This window comes from Hoplias malabaricus, chromosome 8 (assembly GCF_029633855.1).
Source record: "Hoplias malabaricus isolate fHopMal1 chromosome 8, fHopMal1.hap1, whole genome shotgun sequence".
NCBI lineage: Eukaryota > Metazoa > Chordata > Actinopteri > Characiformes > Erythrinidae > Hoplias > Hoplias malabaricus.
This window is the reverse complement of record NC_089807.1, coordinates 6,464,251-6,486,458: the sequence shown is the minus strand read 5'-3', so window position 1 is coordinate 6,486,458 and position 22,208 is coordinate 6,464,251. Positions and strand designations below refer to the sequence as shown.

General features: G+C 42.1%; 1 protein-coding gene across 1 annotated transcript in view; it reads left to right on the top strand.

Moving 5' to 3' along the window:
• The window catches only part of atrnl1a (attractin-like 1a), a 301,564-nt gene that overhangs the window by 15,632 nt on the left and 263,724 nt on the right, over nt 1–22,208 (top strand). The window contains exons 8-10 of the mRNA XM_066679153.1: nt 682–937; nt 5,922–6,105; nt 14,187–14,341. Coding sequence (XP_066535250.1) covers nt 682–937; nt 5,922–6,105; nt 14,187–14,341 — 595 coding nt within the window. The remainder of the gene's footprint in view (nt 1–681; nt 938–5,921; nt 6,106–14,186; nt 14,342–22,208) is intronic.

The following is a 22,208-nucleotide window of genomic DNA, read 5'->3' as shown; positions in this document are numbered from 1 at the left end:
ATGTATATTTTTTTTTATCTCATCATAAATGGTGAAGAATTTCTGATCCAATTTCCACCTTAAAGAGGTCTATGTTTGTGGGATATCTGCATACATGTTGTTTTAATGTGGCTGAAGTTTAACGTGTCTTTAAGTTTTTATTCACTGTTTCTAACTCAAGTTGTTTAGTTTTGTTGCACCTTTGTGCTGTTATTACATGCTGTTTGCGCTCTCCTGAAATTAGAGTGGGTTCCTACCTAAAAAATTTAAAACAGCAAAAATGAATCAATATCACTTACCTATGAAGCAGGAATAAAGCAGTAACAGCAAATGGTTTATACATTCAGGAAAACTGTAATACATTCAGCTAATTGCTGTTGTACAAGAACACAACAGACTATTCTTAAGTAAGTGTGGTGTTATTGCTGCATTCAGACTGATTAAAATGTAAGAACATGTCAAAGTATTCCAAAGTTTTCAGAATATGTTAATCACATTGAATAACTTGATATAAAACATTACTAACTGCATTTAAGCATGTATTTTGTGTTCTGTAATGGGATATTTGTCTCCTTTTTGTCTGATGCTGTTTTTCCTGAGTAATTTAGAAAGAACATCACTAAATTCCCTGCTCCATGTCTGAGCAATAAAACTCTGCTCTGGGATGCCTGGTCAGTGTAGACCTCTCTCCTCTCTTCTCAGGATGATATCTATATGTTTGGAGGGAAGTTGGAAGGCTCCAGTGGGAAGGTTACAGATGAGCTGTGGGTGTTTAACACCGCAAGCAGGTCCTGGACCCTCAGGAACCCCAGCGTTCTGATGAATGCCCCACTCTACGCTGTGGAGGGCCACACTGCTCACATTATCCAAATGAGCAATGGAGAGCCTGTTATGATAGTGCTGTTTGGATACTCTCCTATTTACAGCTACATCAGCCATGTACAACAGTACAACTTACGTAAGTACTGGAGCTAAATGAGCTTTTAACTATGCTTTAAAATGAAATGAAATGTGCTTTTGTTGTGATTGCACAATAGTGCAACCCAATTATGGCTCTACATTTAACTAATCGCTTTTGATTTCCTCCAGATTACATAAAACGCTTAACACTGCAACAGGACGTGCCTGCTTATGAGGACCAGCAAAACGTGCTCCTGTCTATGACACAAATTTGGTTTATGAGGATGTACCTGCTTTAGAATGACACTGAATTAATGACACACAAAAATAGACATTTCACATGAGGACAGTTTTATGAGGACAGAAATAATTTACTGGTACTTGACTTTACGCAAACACAAATATGAGGGCTTGGTGCATTGCCAAGACGTGTTTAAACAGGTCGTTGTGTATTGCAGTTTAAAAATAAATCTGCAACTCTATTTTATCAAAAAAAAAAAAAGAGAAATAATATATTTAATCTTAATAGATACTGAAAAATTGCTGAGTTTTAAGGTAAAAATCATTATTGTAATATAATTTTAAAAATCAAGACTATTTTGTCTTAAAAAAAAAAAAGGTGACTTATGTTGGATTTTCTTAAGTTTTGAGCAGTTTGGTCAGCCAGCAAGGGAACTGTCTGTGCACATCCTGCCATGGAGACCAGTTTCTTATTGGTTATATGGAGTTAATAATATCTCATCCCAGCTTTCAACTACTGTATAGTCCACACTATTGTTGTATTCTTCAGCGGGTTTATCATCTTAATGGTTATACAGACATTGCTTGCTGTCAAAATGAAACAGTTGTGTCCATCATGTTTATTACACAGCAAATCAACATGCATCATATTGCTGTTTATTTGCCCTCATTCTATCTCTAACTGTACAATGTACCTATATGTGAAATGAAGCATATAAAATGGCAAATGAGTGTATACAGAAGGTTAATGTACGTATTAAAGTAAAAATGATTATACAGTTTAAAACCCCTGTCAGGCCTAATTTCAGTGGCAGGAAACAGTTTTATTAAAGGATCATGAAAGAAAATTTCAGCATGATTTATGAGCAATTATATAGGTGTTAAACCTATAAATATACATATAAACCTGTCATGGTGGCAATCCCTGCACCCTGTGGTAGACACCCCAGGTAAGGGAATCTGTCAAGCTGGAGCCTGGTTGGATTGCAGGACTCTGGAGGCAGCTGACAGTTACCGAAAGGCCAAGTGGACTACTAGAGAAACTTCTCAATCCCACCAGCATATCTTCTAGAGGAAGCAGAGTTTGGGGACCCTGGGGAGGGCTTGTCTTTCACCCGGGCCAAGGTGGCCGAGGTAGCCAGGAAACTCCTTGGTGGTAGGGCTCTGGTAGTGGATGTGCTCTGCCCAGAGTTCCTCAAGTTTCTGGACGTTGTGGGGCTGTCTTGACTGTTTCATCTTTGCAACATCGCATAGACATCGGTAGGCAGTGCCTCTGGATTGGCAGATGGGGGTGGGGGATCCCCTTTTTAAGAAGGGAGACCAGAGGATGTGTTCCAAATATAGTGGGATCACACTCTTCAGCCTCCCTGGTAAGGTCTATGCAGGGGTACTGGAGAAGAGAGTCCAACTGATTGTTGAAAGTTGGATCTAGGAGGAAGTTGAGGTGGTACAGGCCTCTGGTCCAGATGCCTCCTGGATGCCTCCCTGGTGATGTGTTTTGGGCATGTCCAATGAGAAGACGTCCCTGGGGAAGAATCAGAACACGCTAGAGAGATTATAGCTAAATTCCAAAGCCTAGGCTGCAGCCGAGTTAGGACATGTCCTTGGTAGGACTGTCCTCTGATGACTCCTTCTTTGTATCACACAAATGGAACAGTCTAGGTAGGCTGCTTTGTGATGTTACAGGAAAGGTCTTATCTGCCTTGAAGTACTAACATCACTGTAAGTTAAAATAAGTTGTATTTGCTTAGAAGTATTATACTGCAAGACAATACTACTACAACATACTTATTTTACACTTTACAAAGTAAACAAACTCCGAGGGTCCGTTTTTTGTCGTGTCTTGTTTATAGTTTCCAACGTGCTGTACATGCGCAGAGAATTGTGGGTAACAGTGGGCCACGAAGGATACATCTGTTGCGTCCATCAAATCGCTCCAAACGTTGGCTGAATTTCTCGGCAGTATACGAAGGGTTCTTCACATTGCAACAGCCTTCTGTGACGTAGCGGCCGAGAAATGCAGCCAAGCTCAGCCACAGCCTAGGATTTGGAACGCAAATTATATGCCTGGCCTGGTCTGGTGACTCCTCAGTATTCCCCCGGAAGAGCTCCTGTTCATTGTCTCGGTGGGTCCAGAGCCTAATCAGAATCACTGGCAGGAAGGCAGGAACACACCATGGACAGGGCACCACACACACACACACCTACTGAATTTTTTTTTTTATTTCAGCAGCCAATCAACCTACTAATATGTGTTTTGTGGACTATAGGAAGAAACCCATGCGGATACAGTACAAACACATCAAAATCCTCACAGATTGTCTCCCAAACCCACAAACCCACATCCCAAGAGCTGTGTGACAGTGACACTAACCGTTGAGCCACAATGCCATCTTTAAATAAACTTCATGTCGTCTAAATTTAAGCACAGCTTTTAGTGTGAAAACAATCCAAAATAAACCTGCCTTGTTGCCACATTAGGCTGTTGGTCTCGTTACTTCTACAAGGTCAGGGTTGGCACTCTTAAAATGCTACTACATAATATAAAATATAGCTGTTTGTTGAAATGTTTATTGACGTACATTTTACATTCAGCAAGAGTAATGCATTTTGTACGGTGTCTGCATAAAAACTGATAGATTGCCATGCCTTGCATGTGTCAGATATAGACCCAAAGAATATTTTTTGAACTTTGCTTGCACAGTACCACCGCGGTGCCCTGTGACGCACGTGGTTGGTGTGAAAGGCTACACTGATTAATGTAGCAGCGTGTTGCAGCATGTATTGCATTTACCATGTCTGAAATTAGCTGCAGGACCTAGAACAAAACATTGAAGCAGGACCTTCCTCACCTCCCTCTTTTCCTTCACGTCCAATTTCACTCCTCTGTCACCCAAAACATAACAGTTCAATTAGGCTAACAAAGCAATGAAGAAACACTCACCTCCTCCTCCACCTTCAGCAACATCACCTCCTCGTTCTCCTCCTTCCCTTCCATCACCCACTCCTCCATAGATCTTCTGTAAAATGTCTGGCCACAAAAAATGTCCAGTAAATTATTAGTGAAGAACAGCAGGCCTGAAGGTTTTGAGTATCTCTTTGAATATTTAATATATTCTCCAGTATAACCAGGGCATCTTTGACCAGCACTTACTGTGATCTATTGCTTTAAGGTGTCTGTACAAATGTAGTGTGTCTCCTCTTCTCCAGCAGATGACACTGTTGTATAGCAGTAAGGTTACTCTGCTCTGTTGGCCATAGTCCAGAGCTGGTCCACTCATTTTTCTTTGGTCATTTCTGAGAGACTGGCCTATCTCTGCTCTCCGATTGGAGAACACATGTACACACACACACACACACACACACAGCTTTTTTCTGACATCTAAACACATGATATTGGAACTAAGAGCATGATTAATGCGTCTGTCCTCTTCTATATTTCTACCTCTGTCCCTCATTAAAATATTAGAAAAAGCTCTTATCCATTGCTGCGGCAGAATTCCTCTGAAATTCCACTATAGACAACTGTGGGACAACACAAAGTGTTATTATAATGTTGCAATATTAATAATTCAATGTCTGACCATGTAGAAGTCCCCTCAGACTGAACGTATCATTTTTCAGTTTTTAAAATCTTTAAATTCAAACTTTTCCTCTGAAGCCTAGCTCTGAATATCACTGAATTAGTTTATTATTGAGTTAGCTCTTTCTGCGCTGTGCTGTGAACAATGCCATTGCAGGGTTTGTTAAGTATGATCCTATGATCTATTCATTATTAAACATATATATTGGGATCAGTTGGTGATACAAAGAGAATTATTTAATGAACCCTTTGGCTGTGTGTGAGTTTAACAGTGAGGGACACTTCCGAGTGACACTATCGCTATCAGAAACTTTCAGCAGAGAATCACAGTGCAGCTCAGAACTGATCATTAATCCCACCTCTAACAGAAACTCTAACCATCATTTTATTTCATAAACCACTGCAGCACATTCAGTGTTATTGGTAAATGAATAGAATATGGATTTTTGCACTGGACAGAGCTGGCTGAGGTAGCAAAATATGCACGCAGTGATAGAGTCCAGCCAGCTGACCTTTTTCCATTTACGTCTATCTCTCTTTTACTCTGTCTCTCAAACATACACACACTTTCACACACACACACACATTCTCTTTCTACCCCCATGCTCTCATGCAAACAGACACACATGTATGTGTGTGTGTGTGTGACTCTCTGACATATATATATATATATATATATATATATATATATATATATATATATATATATACACAGAGTCACACACCCACACACACACACAAACACACACACACACACACACACCTGTGGATAGTATCAGTACTTGTCAGCCAGTACTTATGTGTATTATTCCTTACGGTTTCATTAATTTTTATTCATCAATGTCGTATGCATTTTTTCCATTTGCTGTGCACTACAGATTCAATGTCCCTGGTCAAATGAGCAGTTTAGTAAATGTTCTAATTCAAAACAAGTACATCCTCTACAAAACATTTCTGCTCCCTTTAGACCAAAATGGTTGCTCATTTTCTGATCACAACATCCTGGGAGGGAACAAAGAGAAAAAGTTAAACCCAATGTTGCTTTTTAGTTTATGTAAAATTGACATAAACTTGTCATAAATAAGTGTGTTGACTGTACAGACAGTGCTCGTTTATTTTCACTTTGAAACGTACCAAAATATATCAATTCAAATCATAGAATATGAGTGAATGTTTATGACAGGTTCATAACGCAGGTCTATATTTCTTCCCACCTCAGGCACTAACTCATGGCAGCTGGTGGAGGCTCAAGGAGCACAAGTTCAGGGAAGCTACAGACACAGCAGTGTGTATGAAGAATCTTCTCGCTCCATATATGTTCATGGAGGGTACAAAGCCCCATCTTTTAACAAATACGGCCTTGTAGACCACCTCTATCGATACCATGTCCATACACAAACATGGTGAGTCTGTGTGGGCTTTAATTACAGACTTGTGTTTGTTTGTGTGTGTGTTAAGGAGAGATTCAGAGCATTATCTGGAGTGACATGGGAACTGTAGAAAGCCTGTATTTTGGTATATTTCACAGACTGACAAAGATTTACGCAAATAATTGTACCCTCTTTTTTTTTACACCATTCAAATTGGAACTAATTATTCAAATTTTTTTACATTGAATAACTATCCTCTGCTCTTCAGGACACTTTAAAGGGGACATGTTCTCCTTTTTTTCCACAAGCGAACACAGTTCTGGGTCTTAATTCAGTTTCTGTTACCTGCTTACCACAAGGATCAAACACCACAGCAGTGATTGCCTAAAACCCCTGTTCAGAATGGCCAGTTTCAGATTAGGTTACGTCAGTCCCGAGTTACGATGTTTTGTGGTTACGACACGTCTCCCATTTACTGCATAAAGCCTTGTTTAGACTTAAGTGGTTTTGCGTCGTAAACCTCGTAACGCGAACTTCGTGTTTGAAGAATACACGGTTACGCGGCTCGGGACCGAGGAGGATAGGTGTTAGGATAGGATACGTGCTTACAGTATGTTATTTACGTACAGTATGTACGAATGTTCCGACTTACACCGAAAATCGGTTTACGACACGACGTAGGAATCGATCAACGTCGTAAGTCGAGGACCCCCTGTGTTTTTAAATGTAGAATTCAGCTTTTAAACATCAAACGTGTCCTGAATTTGAATTTCCGGTTTGGCTGAAATCTTATTTGCATTTTGGTGCATCATTACATATGAAAACAACCATTGGCTCATGAGCTGCTGACTGATTTAATTTCCCTTACACTGGCTCACTGATAAAGCATACAGATACATATGTATAGTTCTCACATCGAGTGTTGTTTTGTTTTCATACAACAGATTCCTGAATCTGATATAGAATATTTATATTCAGACTCAACTTGCCCAAATCATGTCTACTCAACTTTATTATAAAAGAGCCAGTGTATAATATTTACATATTTACACTCATTAGGCGGTTAACATTCATTTCGGTCTCTGCCTCTGGATAAACCAAGAGTGGCCAGTCCAGGTCTTTCCAACTGTGGTGAACTTAAGGTCAATCCTGAGTCTTTTCCATCTCCTCACACAAATCCCATGGGCCACTGCACACATGGCAGCACTCAGACGTCCACAGACGCACACACTCAGACAGACACACTTTGTCAGAAGCACTTTGTCAGTGGGGCTGGAGGAGTGTTTGTGACATGGCTAATCCCTCACAGGTGTTGTTACCTGACAAACAGCCCACTTCTCTGACCCTTAACTGCATAGCAACACTCTCCAATAGAGTAGTGACTGATTTTAAAATGTAAAAACAAATGTGTCCTTAAAGCTGAAGAGTGAGGGAATACCTTGATGTTAATAAGAAAAACTCTACGTATAGTTTGTAGCAATATTTTGTGTAAATAATCACAGCTAACTACATTTATCTTATATAAAATTTGATTACAATGGGGGTGGCACGGTGGTGCAGCAGGGAGTGTCACAATCACACCTGAAGGAACCTGAAGGTTGTGGGTTTGAGTCCTGCTCCGGGTGACTCTCTGTGTGGTGTGTTCTCTCTGTGTCTGTGTGGGTTTCCTCCAGGTGCTCCATTTTCCTCGCACGGTCCAAAAATACATGTTGGTAGGTGGATTGAAGACTCAAAAAGTGTCTGTAGGTGTGAATGTGTGAGTTTGTGTGTCACCCTGTGAAAGACTGGCGCCCCCTCCAGGGTGTGTCCCCACCTTGAGCCCAATGATTCCAGGTAGGCTCCAGACGCACTGCGACCCTGAACTGGATAAGGCTTACAGACAATGAATGAATCAATGATTATAATGCAAAAAATATTAACAATATCAGTCTATGAGAAATAGCTGTCCTTGTGGTGTGATTCCATGTGAGAGTGACTGTATGTGAGTGCGTGACTTAATGTATGAGTGGCTGGATGACGAAGTGCATATGTATGTATGTGAGTGAGTGAGCTAGCCCTATGATGGGTCTCCCTTCTAAAATGCAGTATATTTTATTATTGCTGTGTGAGTGAACACAGTTGATGTCCTCAGTGTGTGGCATCTGTGAACATCAGTGTTTACAGTGGCTGCACTTTAAAGTAGCAGACATCACTCATTAGAAGACAAACATTACAAACATTTATCTTTCATTTCAATTCTGGTATTAATTTGTCCTCAGGGGAAGAGGCTATCTTAGGGCCATTCCGTTTCTCTAGGAAACAAAGTGAAGTGTGTTAAATGAGCCCAGGACGCATTGCGACTTGACTTTCTATAACAAAAATGTCAGACAAAGCAGTTTATAAGTGTAGGCCAAAACCAAACAAATTTTCACAATAATTAAGATGTAAATAACTATAATGCATTATTACAAAATATATATTCTACACTGTAGTTAGGTAATAAATGTTGGAAAAAAATACCCAGTGTTCGGCTCATGATCACTTTTTGAAATCTTCACCTTTTTTGTTAAAGTCTCTAACAAACTCAGTGTGAAAATCAACAAATAAATCACTTCAGAAGGATCCATGTTTGTGTTTGTTGCTGAGGGAGAGTGTATTCCAACCAAACAATCTGCTTTAAGGTTAGGTTCATGATTAGGTGTTAGCAATAGCGTTTGTTCCACTAAAATCTGTGCAGTTTCTGATCTTGTGGAGTTTAGTGTCAGGTTTATGTAAAAGTTTATTGTGAAATTTAGGTTTAAAGTTAGGTTCAGGGGAAGTTTTAAGGCTGTACTTTTCCAAGCTGGTTTGCCAGGTATTTGCATATTTTTGCTACATAATTTATAAAGCCTGGGCATGGTCTTTTAGTAAAATATGAACAAATTGACCATGAAACCAGGCTGATATTTGAAGATTTGATGGCAACCCAACACATACATTTAGTGAGGTCAAGTTCTGATTGGTTGGTACTCGATTATTTCAGTGAACACTGTCCTTCATTTCCTCAGCCCAGTTTTAGCCCTCAGTTCTACAGTACATTGTTCAAGACTGTGAGGTTCTTATAGTTTGAGATATTGAGCTAACAACGTCAGTCCAGCAGTCAGGCCCTAAGTTCTAGATTCAACTGTACAAGTTCCAGAGGTCTGAGACGTCACTGATACTCACTGTTTTAAATGTTAAAATGTCCTCTCACACTTTTTCTCCATGCTGCTGTCACTCCCTCTATCTCTCTTTCCTTTGTCTCCCTTTCAGAGTCTCCTTGCTGTGTCTCTCAAACACTTGAGCTGCGTAGTTGACGATGCTTCAGCGTCGTACTTAAAAGCTTTTGTAGGAGTTGAAAACCCCGCTCTCAAACCTGGCAGCCTTCATTTGTGCTCATGCCTTTGTGTTGTGTCTAAAAGGGCTCCCAGCCACTAAAAGCTCCCTCATGCCTTTTTTTTTTTTTGCGTGGAGAGAGAGGAGAATACACAGCGTATTTAAAACCTGGCTGTGTGTTCCTGCTTTTCTGCCTGTCACTGTTTGATTGGCACCGTACAAGCAGAGAGCTTGCTCCAAACAACTTACCCTGCTGGGCTGAGTATGAAAATATATGCAGAGCTTTTAAAAAAGTGCCGCTCTCCATCTCGCTGAGAGAGCATTTTCTCACACACTGCTCCAACCAGATGGCGATGAGCATTCAGATTAAAGGAGGGAATGTGTCAAGTGCTTGGATTACAGCCTTTTAAACGGTCTGTATCAACGTCCTAACTAGTGCAGTGCGATATATTGCCTGCTAGTCTTTATTGCAATATTGGTCTAAAAATTGTTCAAACAACTGACAAACCTCTCTCCAATCACAGCACTGGACTGGTGTTTATGTGAGAATGCAAAGATGATGTTGAACAGAGTAAAACAGAGACAATGATCATGGTGACATAAGAGCTCTGAGTAAAATCTGAGCAAATGTGAAGAGAGAAAAAAAGAGAACCAAGCAAAAATGGCTAAAATCCCAAATTTCGACTTTGAGTCTCACTGCTGTGCTCTCAGGTCTGGGTAAACAGCAAGCGGCTCTTTATCATTTAAAGGAACAGGTGCTGCAACGAGCCCTTCTGAACAGGGCTGTTTAGACAGAGGGAGAAGGATTCTGTGTTTTTGTCCTTGTGGTATTTTTATCAAAACATGTTACAGGTGTTTCATTAAGATCCCAGGACTGTGTTCACTTTTGGAATAGTGTTATAGCGTGAAACAATGTTGGTGAGGGCAGCACGGTGGTGTAGCTGGTCGTGTAGAAGTCATACAGCTCCAAGTTCCTCTCTGGGTGACTGTCTGTGAGGAGTGTGGTGTGTTCTCCCTGTGTCTGCGTGGGTTTCCTCCGGGTGACTGTCTGTGAGGAGTGTCGTGTGTTCTCCCTGTGTCTGCGTGGGCTTCCTCTGGGTGCTCCGTTTTTCTCCCACGGTCAAAAAACACACGTTGGTAGGTGGATTGGCGACTCAAAAGTGTACATAGGTGTGTGTTGCCCTGTGAAGGACTGGCGCCTCCTCCAGGGTGTGTTCCTGCCTTGCGCCCAATGATTCCAGGTAGACTTTGGCTCCACCGTGACCCTGAACTAGATAAGGGTTACAGATAAAGAATGAATAAATGTTGGAGACTATAATGGGTGCACTTTAAATGAAGCACATACCCCATGGATGCCCTAAAGTGAGTTTTTCATAATCTGTATGGGATCTTTGATGTAGCCGAATCCTATAAAAGCTCTACAAACTTTTGGAAACATGGCGTATATCAGTGCCTTCATTTAACATGGATGCTTTCATTTAAATGCAAGCTTTGGGACACAATGTAAATAAACAAAAGTTGTTGCCTTTAGCTTCCAAGAACTTTGACCAATAAAAATTGGTCAATTTGTCTCTAACGCGGATGAGCACAGGGTGAGGCAGGAGGGAGGCACAAGCTCAGTGATGGAGGGCAGCTCGGTTCACCCTGAATGTTTGCGCTGAGCCAATAAGCCAGAATTTTGGCGGGGACCAAGGGCATGTGCATTTTTTTTATATTCCTTCATTTATATATTTATTATTGGACTCTGCAGTAGAAGTGGTTTACTCACAGAATCTAAACGGAGAGATTCGTGGTGCTGAGATTAGTGAAATGTCAAGGAAAGCAACGAAGCTTACTCCTCCACCTGAGCCATGCATATCCAGGCAGGACCACTTCCCAGGCTCTTGAACACACACACACACACACACACACACACACACACACACACACACACACACACACACACACACACACACACACACACACACACACACAAGCAATATGCTTAAATGTTGTAACTGTTGTGGCTGAGTGGTTAAGGCTATGAATCTGAAATTCATGAGGGCCTGCTCTTTTGTCCCTCAGCCGTCTGCACATGTCGTGCTCCTTATTATTCACAAAACAAGCTTGAGTAAAGTGCAGTTTTATCATACTGAGAGGGCTTTTACACTTATAATCACTTCAGCATATTCCAGCATCACTCAGGAGGTGAGATTGGTCTAAGCTGCTGTGTTCAGCTTCTGTTCAGCACTAGAGCAACTTTGTTAAAATATGCATATGTCATAACTTTAAAATTACACCAAATTCTTTATCATAATAAAGCCAGAACTGGCATACAGAAGCTATTTTGGGACATGCCTCTTCCTCTTCCACCTACCCTTCCTCTTCCTTTGCGCATATGAGGTAGGTGTCATATTATGCTCCTGATTTAATCCCTAATAATTCATTCATTCATTATCTGTAAGCGCTTATTCAGTTCAGGGTCACGGTGGGTCCTGAGGCTACCAGGAATCATTGGGCGCAAGGCGGCAATACACCCTGGTATGGGAAGCCGTTCAGGAAATAATTATAATGTACTTTGTACATATATATTGGTTTATGGAGAAACTACTTGGTTTAATGGCACATACATTGGTTTTAAACTGTTGGTTTGTATATATCGGTTTGTGAGTATATATTGGATTATCAGTTTATACATTGATTTCCTAGCATATATATTGGTTTGTATATATTGGTTTGTTGGTATATATATTGGACTCTCAGTACATACATTGGTTTCTTGGCATATAAATTGGTTTGTGGGTATATATATTGGTTTGTGGGTATATATATTGGTTTGTGGGTATATATATCGGATTACCAGTACATACATTGGTTTTCCAGCGTATATATTGGTTTGTGTATATCGGTTTGTGGGCATATATCGGTTTGTGGGCGCATATATTGGTTTGTTTATATCGGTTTGTGGGCATATATCGGTTTGTGGGCGCGTATATTGGCTTGTTTATATCGGTTTGTGGGCGCATATATTGGTTTGTGTATATCGGTTTGTGGGCGCGTATATTGGCTTGTTTATATCGGTTTCTGGGCATATATCGGTTTGTGGGCACATATATCGGTTTGTGGGCGCGTATATTGGCTTGTTTATATCGGTTTGTGGGCATATATCGGTTTGTGGGCGCATATATTGGTTTGTGTATATCGGTTTGTGGGCATATATAGGTTTGTGGGCGCATATATTGGTTTGTGGGCGCGTATATTGGCTTGTGTATATCGGTTTGTGGGCATATATCGGTTTGTGGGCGCATATATTGGTTTGTGGGCACCACACTCCTCACAGACAGTCACCCGGAGGAAACCCACACAGACACAGGGAGAACACACCACACTCCTCACAGACAGTCACCCGGAGGAAACCCACACAGACACAGGGAGAACACACCACACTCCTCACAGACAGTCACCCGGAGGAAACCCACACAGACACAGGGAGAACACACCACACTCCTCACAGACTGTCACCCGAAGGAAACCCACGCAGACACAGGGAGGACACACCACACTCCTCACAGACAGTCACCCGGAGGAAACCCACGCAGACACAGGGAGAACACACCACACTCCTCACAGACAGTCACCCGGAGGAAACCCACGCAGACACAGGGAGAACACACCACACTCCTCACACACAGTCACCCGGAGGAAACCCCCGCAGACACAGGGAGAACACACCACACTCCTCACACACAGTCACACGGAGGAAACCCACACAGACACAGGGAGAACACACCACACTCCTCACAGACAGTCACCCAGAGCCGGACTCGAACCCACAACCTCCAGGTCCCTGGAGTTGTGTGACTGTGACACTACCTGCTGCGTCACCGTGCCACCCTTAGCCCTAATAATCCTACATTCAAATCATCCAAATCATATTAGTCAACAAATGATCATATATCAATCTCTGAATTCATTATAAGCTGCTGTACTGTGGAATGATTTGTACGTGGTGAATGTTATACTATTTTAATGGACCCTTAGTTACCCTTAGTGCTACCCTCATTACCCACTTTATGTGCTTTTCATAGAAATTAGATTTGAACGGATTTAATTCTAAAACAGATTATTACTCTGAATCAAATATGCAATGCAAAATCTATTTGAAGCAAGCAAAAGATATATTTTATATTAATTACAATCTCAGAATACTTGATACTACACTTGATATGTATAAAGGGCAAGGGAGACTTGAGGTGAGGGAGGAAGAGGAAGAAACAGAAACAGTTTGTATTGTCTATACAGAGCAATTTATACAGGGACAATTTATTCTGGGTTTATAATGTTTATTATGTTCTGTGCCTGGCTTCCTCTGTCCTGGAATAGAAAACAGCATTCACAATCAAATATTGATATAATTAATTCAGGGGTTTGTGTAATTTTTTTTTTAATTCCAGGGAACATGTCATAATTACAGACCTATGGAATAGAAATAGAGAAACATTCTCATATCTTTATGCTTTTCAAAGTACTGAGGTCTCTCCACTGTGAAGCACAGAGAAAAAGCCTGAGCAATTTTAGGCTTAGTTTTTTTTCCCCCTATTTACCGAGCTTGGGCTGTGTACAGACACCAGAGCTTTTTCCAGAGCTAGCAACTGGTGAGGAAACATCCTCTGACTTTTATAAAAAGTGTTTTTTGGTTAAAATTGCCAACATCACTTTTAAGGGCAGTTTGCACAAATCACATACACTCTCACAAATTCACATAAATAAACACTCCAGTCTGTGTGTGTGTGTGTTTCCAGGTTAATTCTGAAGGAGAGTGGTGTTTCACGGTACCTTCACTCCGCAGTTCTGGTCGGTGGGGTCATGCTGGTGTTTGGTGGAAACACTCACAACGACACATCAGTCAGCACCGGAGCTAAGTGTTTCTCAGCAGACTTCCTGTCCTACGACATCGGTATGAATATCTTCTTCATGACAATTCTCCACATGACTGAGACACCAGCTATAAACACACATACACTCTCAGAAATAAAGGTACGGTAGAGGTACATTGTTGGTCACTAAAGGTACAAACTGTGTAAATGGTTCCTTTAAAGGTACCACAGTGTTTAAAAGTCCAGTTGTGTTCCTTAAAGGTACATTACATTCTCTTCTCCAGAAGGAGAGGTACATGTTTGTAATATTTCAGTGTAGACCTGTGTCATATAAAAAGCATAATAAAAGTCCTGGACAGGAAACGGGGCGTATGAAATCAACACAATTTTAAATCTACAATTATAATAAAATAAGGTACAAATATGTACCCTTGAGATACCCTTGAGGGGCACAGAGACAGTAAAAGTTACCACCACTGTGACAACATCTCTGACAGCGTAGTTATACAGAGTATGACTGAAGTTTGTGTATACAGTCTTGCCTAATATTTCCCCTGAAATTGAGGGTATTCTTCTGGAGTGCATCCTCCTTTGTTGCAGTAAAAGCTTCTGTGATTCTGAGAAAGCTTTAAACTAGATGCTGTAACATCTCTGACTTTACGGGGAAATGCAATATAAGTCAAGTACCAGTGTTGGATGATTAGCTCTGGATCACAAACTCTACTCAAACCCTTCCCAAATGAACAGAAAGGAGCTCCATCAGTCCAGAGAGCCCAGTACACTGCTCCACAGCCCAATACTGGGTGGCTTTCACTCCAATAATGTATACACAGCTGACCAACACTTTTAAATCAACACTTGATCAACTTGACCGAGGGGAGTCGAGTCATCTGCATATGGATGGAATGCACAGTTGAAGCACATCTGAATGCCCAACATTTTTTTATGACGTGTGGATAGGAGACAGTGAAGCGCCCCAGAGCATGTGTTTGGTGTCTGTAATTAGATCTGCAGTGGTGCCCTGGTGGTAGACCTCCCAGGGTAGAGCCTCTTCCCCCAGGGGACATATTTGCATCTCCCATTACACCCATTTTCCTGCTCAATCTCAATTTAGGGGCATGTTAACTCTCCAGCCTAATCCATGCACGGGTGAGAGGCTGCTAATGTAACCGTAGATGTAACCAGAGATAAAGCCTGAGGGTGGTTTCCCCACACGCAGGAGGTCTGAGATGGAGTGTGAAGGCAACCTTTGGCTTGTGTAGTAAACTGGAGCTTGCTTTCTGGCAGTCTATTTGGAGAGTTGTAAATGAAGTTTATGAGGGACGTGCAGCGTATTGTTTCACACTGAAATTGCTGCGCATGCTGCGCAGTCGTGTGGTGTTTCAGTCCACTGTTTAAAATGTCATGCCACTATAGCAGCTCTCAGATGGGTTTCATTTTCCCAGGATATGTGTGTGAAGCAGTGCTGCCATGTGGGGTCTGCAATGCTCCATGTACTACAGCTTTCACTACTCAACGTTTTACTACATCCTTCAAAAAAAAAAATAAAAAATAATAATAATAATTTCTACACCGGGTTCTTTGCGCGATCACTTTTAGTTCTAGAAACAAACACTGTTGCTAATAAGTTTTACATTTGTAAAGAACCTTAAATAAACTTTAGAAAAGTGCTTCTTCTGTGACCTCTTTCAAAGTAACTTTATTTTTAAAGTAATGTTTATGATAATTGAATTTGTCCTCTGTAACACCATCTTCCTAATCAGAGTCACAGTGGGACAGAGCCTACCCAGAATCACTGAAAATAAAGAGGTTATGCATCTCTGACAGGGCATCAAACACTCACCCAGCCACTCACACCTGTGGGCAATTTCACACACTCACCTAGTCACTCACACACTCACCCATTCACTCACACACTCACCCAGTCACTCACCCATTCACTCACACACTCACCCAGTCACTCACACACTCACCCATTCACTCACACACTCGCCCAGTCACTCACACACTCACTCACACACTCACCCAGTCACTCACACACTCACACCTGTGGACAGTCTCACACACTCACCCACACTCACTCACATCTGTGGGCAATTTCACACACTCACCCAGTCACTCACACACTCACCCAGTCACTCATACCTGTGGGCAGTTTCACACACTCACCCAGTCACTCACACACTCACCCAGTCACTCACACCTGTGGGCAGTTTCACACACTCACCCAGTCACTCACACACTCATCCAGTCACTCACACACTCACCCAGTCACTCACACACTCACCCATTCACTCACACACTCACCCAGTCACTCACACACTCACCCAGTCACTCACACACTCACCCAGTCACTCACACACTCACCCAGTCACTCACACACTCACCCACACTCACTCACATCTGTGGGCAATTTCACACACTCACCCAGTCACTCACACACTCACCCAGTCACTCACACACTCACCCAGTCACTCATACCTGTGGGCAGTTTCACACACTCACCCAGTCACTCACACACTCACCCAGTCACTCACACCTGTGGGCAGTTTCACACACTCACCCAGTCACTCACACACTCATCCAGTCACTCACACACTCACCCAGTCACTCACACACTCACCCAGTCACTCACACACTCACTCACACACACACCCATTCACTCACACACTCACCCAGTCACTCACAAACTCATCCAGTCACTCACACACTCACCCAGTCACTCACACACTCACCCAGTTACTCACACACTCACCCAGTCACTCACACACTCACCCAGTCACTCACACACTCACCCAGTTACTCACACCCGTGGGCAATCTCACACACTCACCCAGTCACTCACACACTCACCCAGTTACTCACACCCGTGGGCAATTTCACACAGCCAGTTCACCTGTTTGACACCTGGAGGAAATCCATTCAGACACAGGGAGCACACACAGTGACCTGAGACGATCCAGAGACCCTGGAGCTGCGTGTGAGTGACACTAGTTTTGTGTCTCCATGCTGCCCCTTTATAATTTGTGATTTGTCTTAATCGTCTAAAGTCACACACTACACAAATTACACATTACATATTATGCCATTTTCTAGTTCTTTTCAGGAAGGCTTTGCTTTCAGTTTGTCCATGGAACTGTGCAGAAACATATTTCCTCCCATCCAAAGTTAAGTCTTTGATGTTGGTTGCATTTTCTACTACTAAAGAATGACTGACACAGTGGATTCAGACACACACACACAAACACACACACACACACACACACACACACACACACACACACACACACACACACACACACACTAGGGCACTAAGGGCATTGATCAGACACCGGAGCATAGGGCAGCCATCCCCAACACCCGGGGAGCAGTTGGGGGTTAGGTGCCTTGCTCAGGTGTCATTACTGTCTGCATTTTAAATAGTTTTAACAAACTATTTGAGCAGATAATATCTCCTTATACAAGTTTAGAAAAACCCAATGTGGAAAAAAGTGAACGTCATCTTTAATTTTCACATAAAGGTTCAACACTGAAGGATTTTGGTATTCAGACACCATTCACCTCTTTTAAATAATCTTTCACCTTTCATTAAGCCCTATTAGCTACATTTATCCCCTGTCTCTTAAACACTGCCCTTTGTGGATCATGGTGAGTCGTCTTTGGCAGGCCACCGTGGGTTTGGGGCGCACAGCTTTATGGGGTTTATTAATGTGTGATTTACAGCTCGTCTTTCATTCCTGATGGTAATATTTATCCCTCATTAAGGCCTCATAAAAGGCAGAAAAAAAAGCCCAGTCAGCCAGATGGAGTCTGCTCTTTTATGAATATTTGTTTGAAGTTCAGGGACTCAAGAGTTCCCAGGACAAAGTAAGATGCAGATTGGTGGGAAACATTGAGGGAATGAAATAAGGAGAGGATAGGACACAAGATCCTAAGAGGAACAGATCACTTATTTTACTATTTGTATGGAAAAAATAATTAAGCGACAAATTAAGAGACCTTGGGTATTAGAAAGGTGCTATATAAATGTAACTTATTATTATTATTATTATTATTATTATTCATTCATTCATTATCTGTAAGCACTTATCCAATTCAGGGTCGCAGTGGGTCCAGAGCCTACCTGGAATCATTGGGCGCAAGGCGGGAACACACCCTGGAGGGGGCGCCTTCACAGGGACACACACACACACACACACACATTCACTCACACACTCACACCTACAGACACTTTTTGAGTCGCCAATCCACCTACCAACGTGTGTTTTTGGACTGTGGGAAGAAACCGGAGCACCCGGAGGAAACCCACGCAGACACAGAGAGAACACACCACACTCCTCACAGACAGTCACCCAGAGGAAACCCACGCAGACACAGGGAGAACACACCACACTCCTCACAGACAGTCACCCAGAGGAAACCCACGCAGACACAGGGAGAACACACCACACTCCTCACAGACAGTCACCCAGAGGAAACCCACACAGACACAGGGAGAACACACCACACTCCTCACAGACATTCACCCGGAGGAAACCAACACAGACACAGAGAGAACACACCACACTCCTCACAGACAGTCACCCGGAGGAAACCAACACAGACACAGAGAGAACACACCACACTCCTCACAGACAGTCACCCGGAGCGGGAATCGAACCCACAACCTCCAGGTCCCTGGAGCTGTGTGATTGCGACACCTACCTGCTGCGCCACTGTGCCGCCCCTAGGGCAATTATTATTATTATTATTATTATTATTATTATTATTATTATTATTAATAATAAAATAATCCACAATTGTCCACAGGGGTGAGTGTGTGAGTGAGTGGGTGTGATGGACTGTGGCTCTGTCCCGGGTGTGTTAACCCACCGTGACCCTGAAAAGGATGAACATGTTACAGATGATGAATCAGTTAATGCTTTGGTGGCAAATATGATAATTTATTAATTAATCTATTTTTTTATTTGATTTATTTTCACTGATGCCAAATGTTATCTTTGTCCAGTACATCTAATACAACAGTGCACTGTACACAGCTCCTGGATCAGTGATCCCTGCAGAAGTCCTTCCATCAAGTTTAATTGATTTCTTCTTTGTGTTGTGTGTGAGTGGTCATTTCTGATCAGAGAGATCTGAACTGAGTCCTCGTCATCCCAGCTGGCCACCAAACGTCAGCAGAATAAAAAACCAAGTATCAGCGTCTATTGACGTTGGGGGCCAGCTGGGATGTTGCGGTTCCAGTTTGATGGCAGTGTTTATTTCATCCTGGCTCTGAGCTGTGTGGCCACTCTGTCTGATTGCAGTGTGAGCAGTGAGGCTGTGTCCTGGCACAGTAACTCTGTCTGGCAGGACAACAGCCCCCTGCTCTGTAACCCCCCACACATCCATCTCCAGCACAGGACCACAGGCCCAGAGTCCAGTCCAGTCACTCTATTCATTACAGCAGCAAATTAGGCCATTTATTAATCAACTAGAGCAAGGCTTCCAGGAAGGGCCACTGCATCGATAATGGAACACTCATCTCATCTTTTCTTTTGATTCTGTTGAGAACCTTCACATAAGGATAGTGTGTGTGTGTGTGTGTGTGTGTGTGTGTGTTAAACACAGTGCGAAAAGTTTAGCTCTCTAAACACATTTTAAAGGTGACATATTATGAAAATATATACCACTTGTTTAGTGTGTGTGCACATTAACTTGTGGAAGTGTAGCCTACCAACCCACACACAGTTCTACAAGTCCACCCAGTCAGTCTGTGGGCTGCTTAAGTCTAAATATGTAACCTAACTTCTTATGTCAACAACAAAACTTTCAAATTGTCCCACCCCCTTGTCTGAGTCTCTCCAATCACAGTTCAAGACCTGCGTTTATGTGAGGGGGCAATGACATAGCAAACAAAAGCAAAGTAAAACAGATACAAGAAGAGCAGAGATGTAAGATCAATGAGTAAAAACATAGAAAATGAGAACAGGGAACAAAGAAAACCAAGTGAAAACAGCTAAAAACCAGAGCTTCCGCTCCTCACTCCTCACTGCTGTGCGCTCGGGGTCGGGGTGAACAGCGAGCGGCTTATTATCATTTAAAGGAACAGCCATTCTGAGCAGGACTATTTAAACGGTGACAAGACGAAAGCACAACAAAATGGCTTGGTGGCATCTTTGCTGCGTAAACGTTGTTGTTGTGTTAGAGCCAGATTGGGAACATGGAGTGCCCCAGTACAAAAACACATTTCATTAAGCCTGCCGTGGGGTTTGATCCTTGTGGTGTTTTCATGTCTCATTAAAACCCAGAGCTGTGTTCACTTGGGAAAGGGTATAGAATATATTTTCTTTCTATTAGTCCTTGCCCCAAGCTAACATGCTGACTAATGCACCAGTCCTGAGTTACCATGCCAATAATACGTTATGAACCGGTTATTAAATCTACTCATGAGCTTACGGTCACCATGTGCAAAGCCAATGGTATGAGTTGGAGTGGTGTTTCTGATCCAGAAAGAATCAGTACCTGACCTCGGTAATGCTCACATGACTGTATGCCATCAAATGGATGTGAAAAGCATCCCAGAACAGTAGAGCTGGACAAAATGAACAATGTTTGGATAAGAAGGTGTCTTTAGGTGTCTTAACTTTTGGCAAATTCAATCCCATTCTTTCCTGAAAGTCAGGATAAGTAACTCAAAGTGTATTTTAAGTTTTACTTTCCTCATTCTGTGTTAATGGGTTGTTTTGCTGTTGCAGTTAGGGGCTTAATTAGACCCACCTGTAGCACATGCCCCTCTTTCCTTTACCCTCCTTCTACCTTTCTTTCATTTAGCTGAAGAGGCGGCTGAGAACTCACATCTCCGTGCTGATTTGTTTTTGTTTTTGTTGTGTTTTTTTTTCTTTCTCCTCGCACCAACCTTGGAGGGGGGATGGAGTTATTAGTTATTACGTTTTTTTTTTTTTTTGTTTTTTTTAAGGCTGAATCCGGGCGACACAGAAAGCAGTTTTCATTTGCGTTTAATGCCTCTCAACCTCCTCTTCCCCCACTCTCTTGCTTCTAATTAGATTCAGGGAAAATGAACTCTAATTAAAATTGTAGGGCACTCTCTCCCTGAAAAGTGGCACGCTGGCGAGGTGGCGTCTTAGCCGCGTACACGCAGTGTTGTTGTGTTAGAGCCAGACCGGGAACATGGAGTGCCCCGGTACAAAAACACATTTCATTAAGCCTGCGATTAAAATGCTGCTTGATTTCCCCCTCGCTTCCAACATCCTCCTGCTTCTTGTGACTTGTTTATAGCTGGTGTCTCCTCTTTTTGTTGTGCTTTCTTCTTGTCACCGTACGCTTATCGATAGAAGTTGAGCCAATATCCTGTTAGGAAATTAAATGTAGGCCGCACTGATGATGGCTATCAGGTAAAGTGCTGCCGTATGGGAATCAGGCTGTGCTTTCAGTTTATTTCCACATTATTTAGGACATTTTGAGAAAGTGGTCATAGACTTATGCTACACCAAGTCTTTTGTCTTTAGGCTAGGTCTAAATATCCATCATGGCGAGGTCTTACTGGAGTAGTCTTACACTTTTTTAAAGGAAGGACACCTACATGTAATCAACCATTTAAAGCTTAAAGAATAACAAAGTACTACGTAAAGTATTCAACATTGTATTTGAAAATCAAACATCTGCTTCCATTTTGTGAGAATTCAGTGAGAATGATCCATCACCCAAAATCAAACCTGTTCCTGTGAGGATCTTGATCACTGAAGAGCAGCTGAAAATTATGCAGAGTAACAAATGGACTACCATCTGTATTTACTGAACTACAAATTGCACCAGAATGCCCCTCACTTGTTTGACAGTGAATATCTGTATAGATATATAACAAAATGATTACAGCATCAACCAATCCAAATTCAAAAAATGAAAATCACTAATAACACTGCCTTCTTTGGAAAATGTAATGGATTA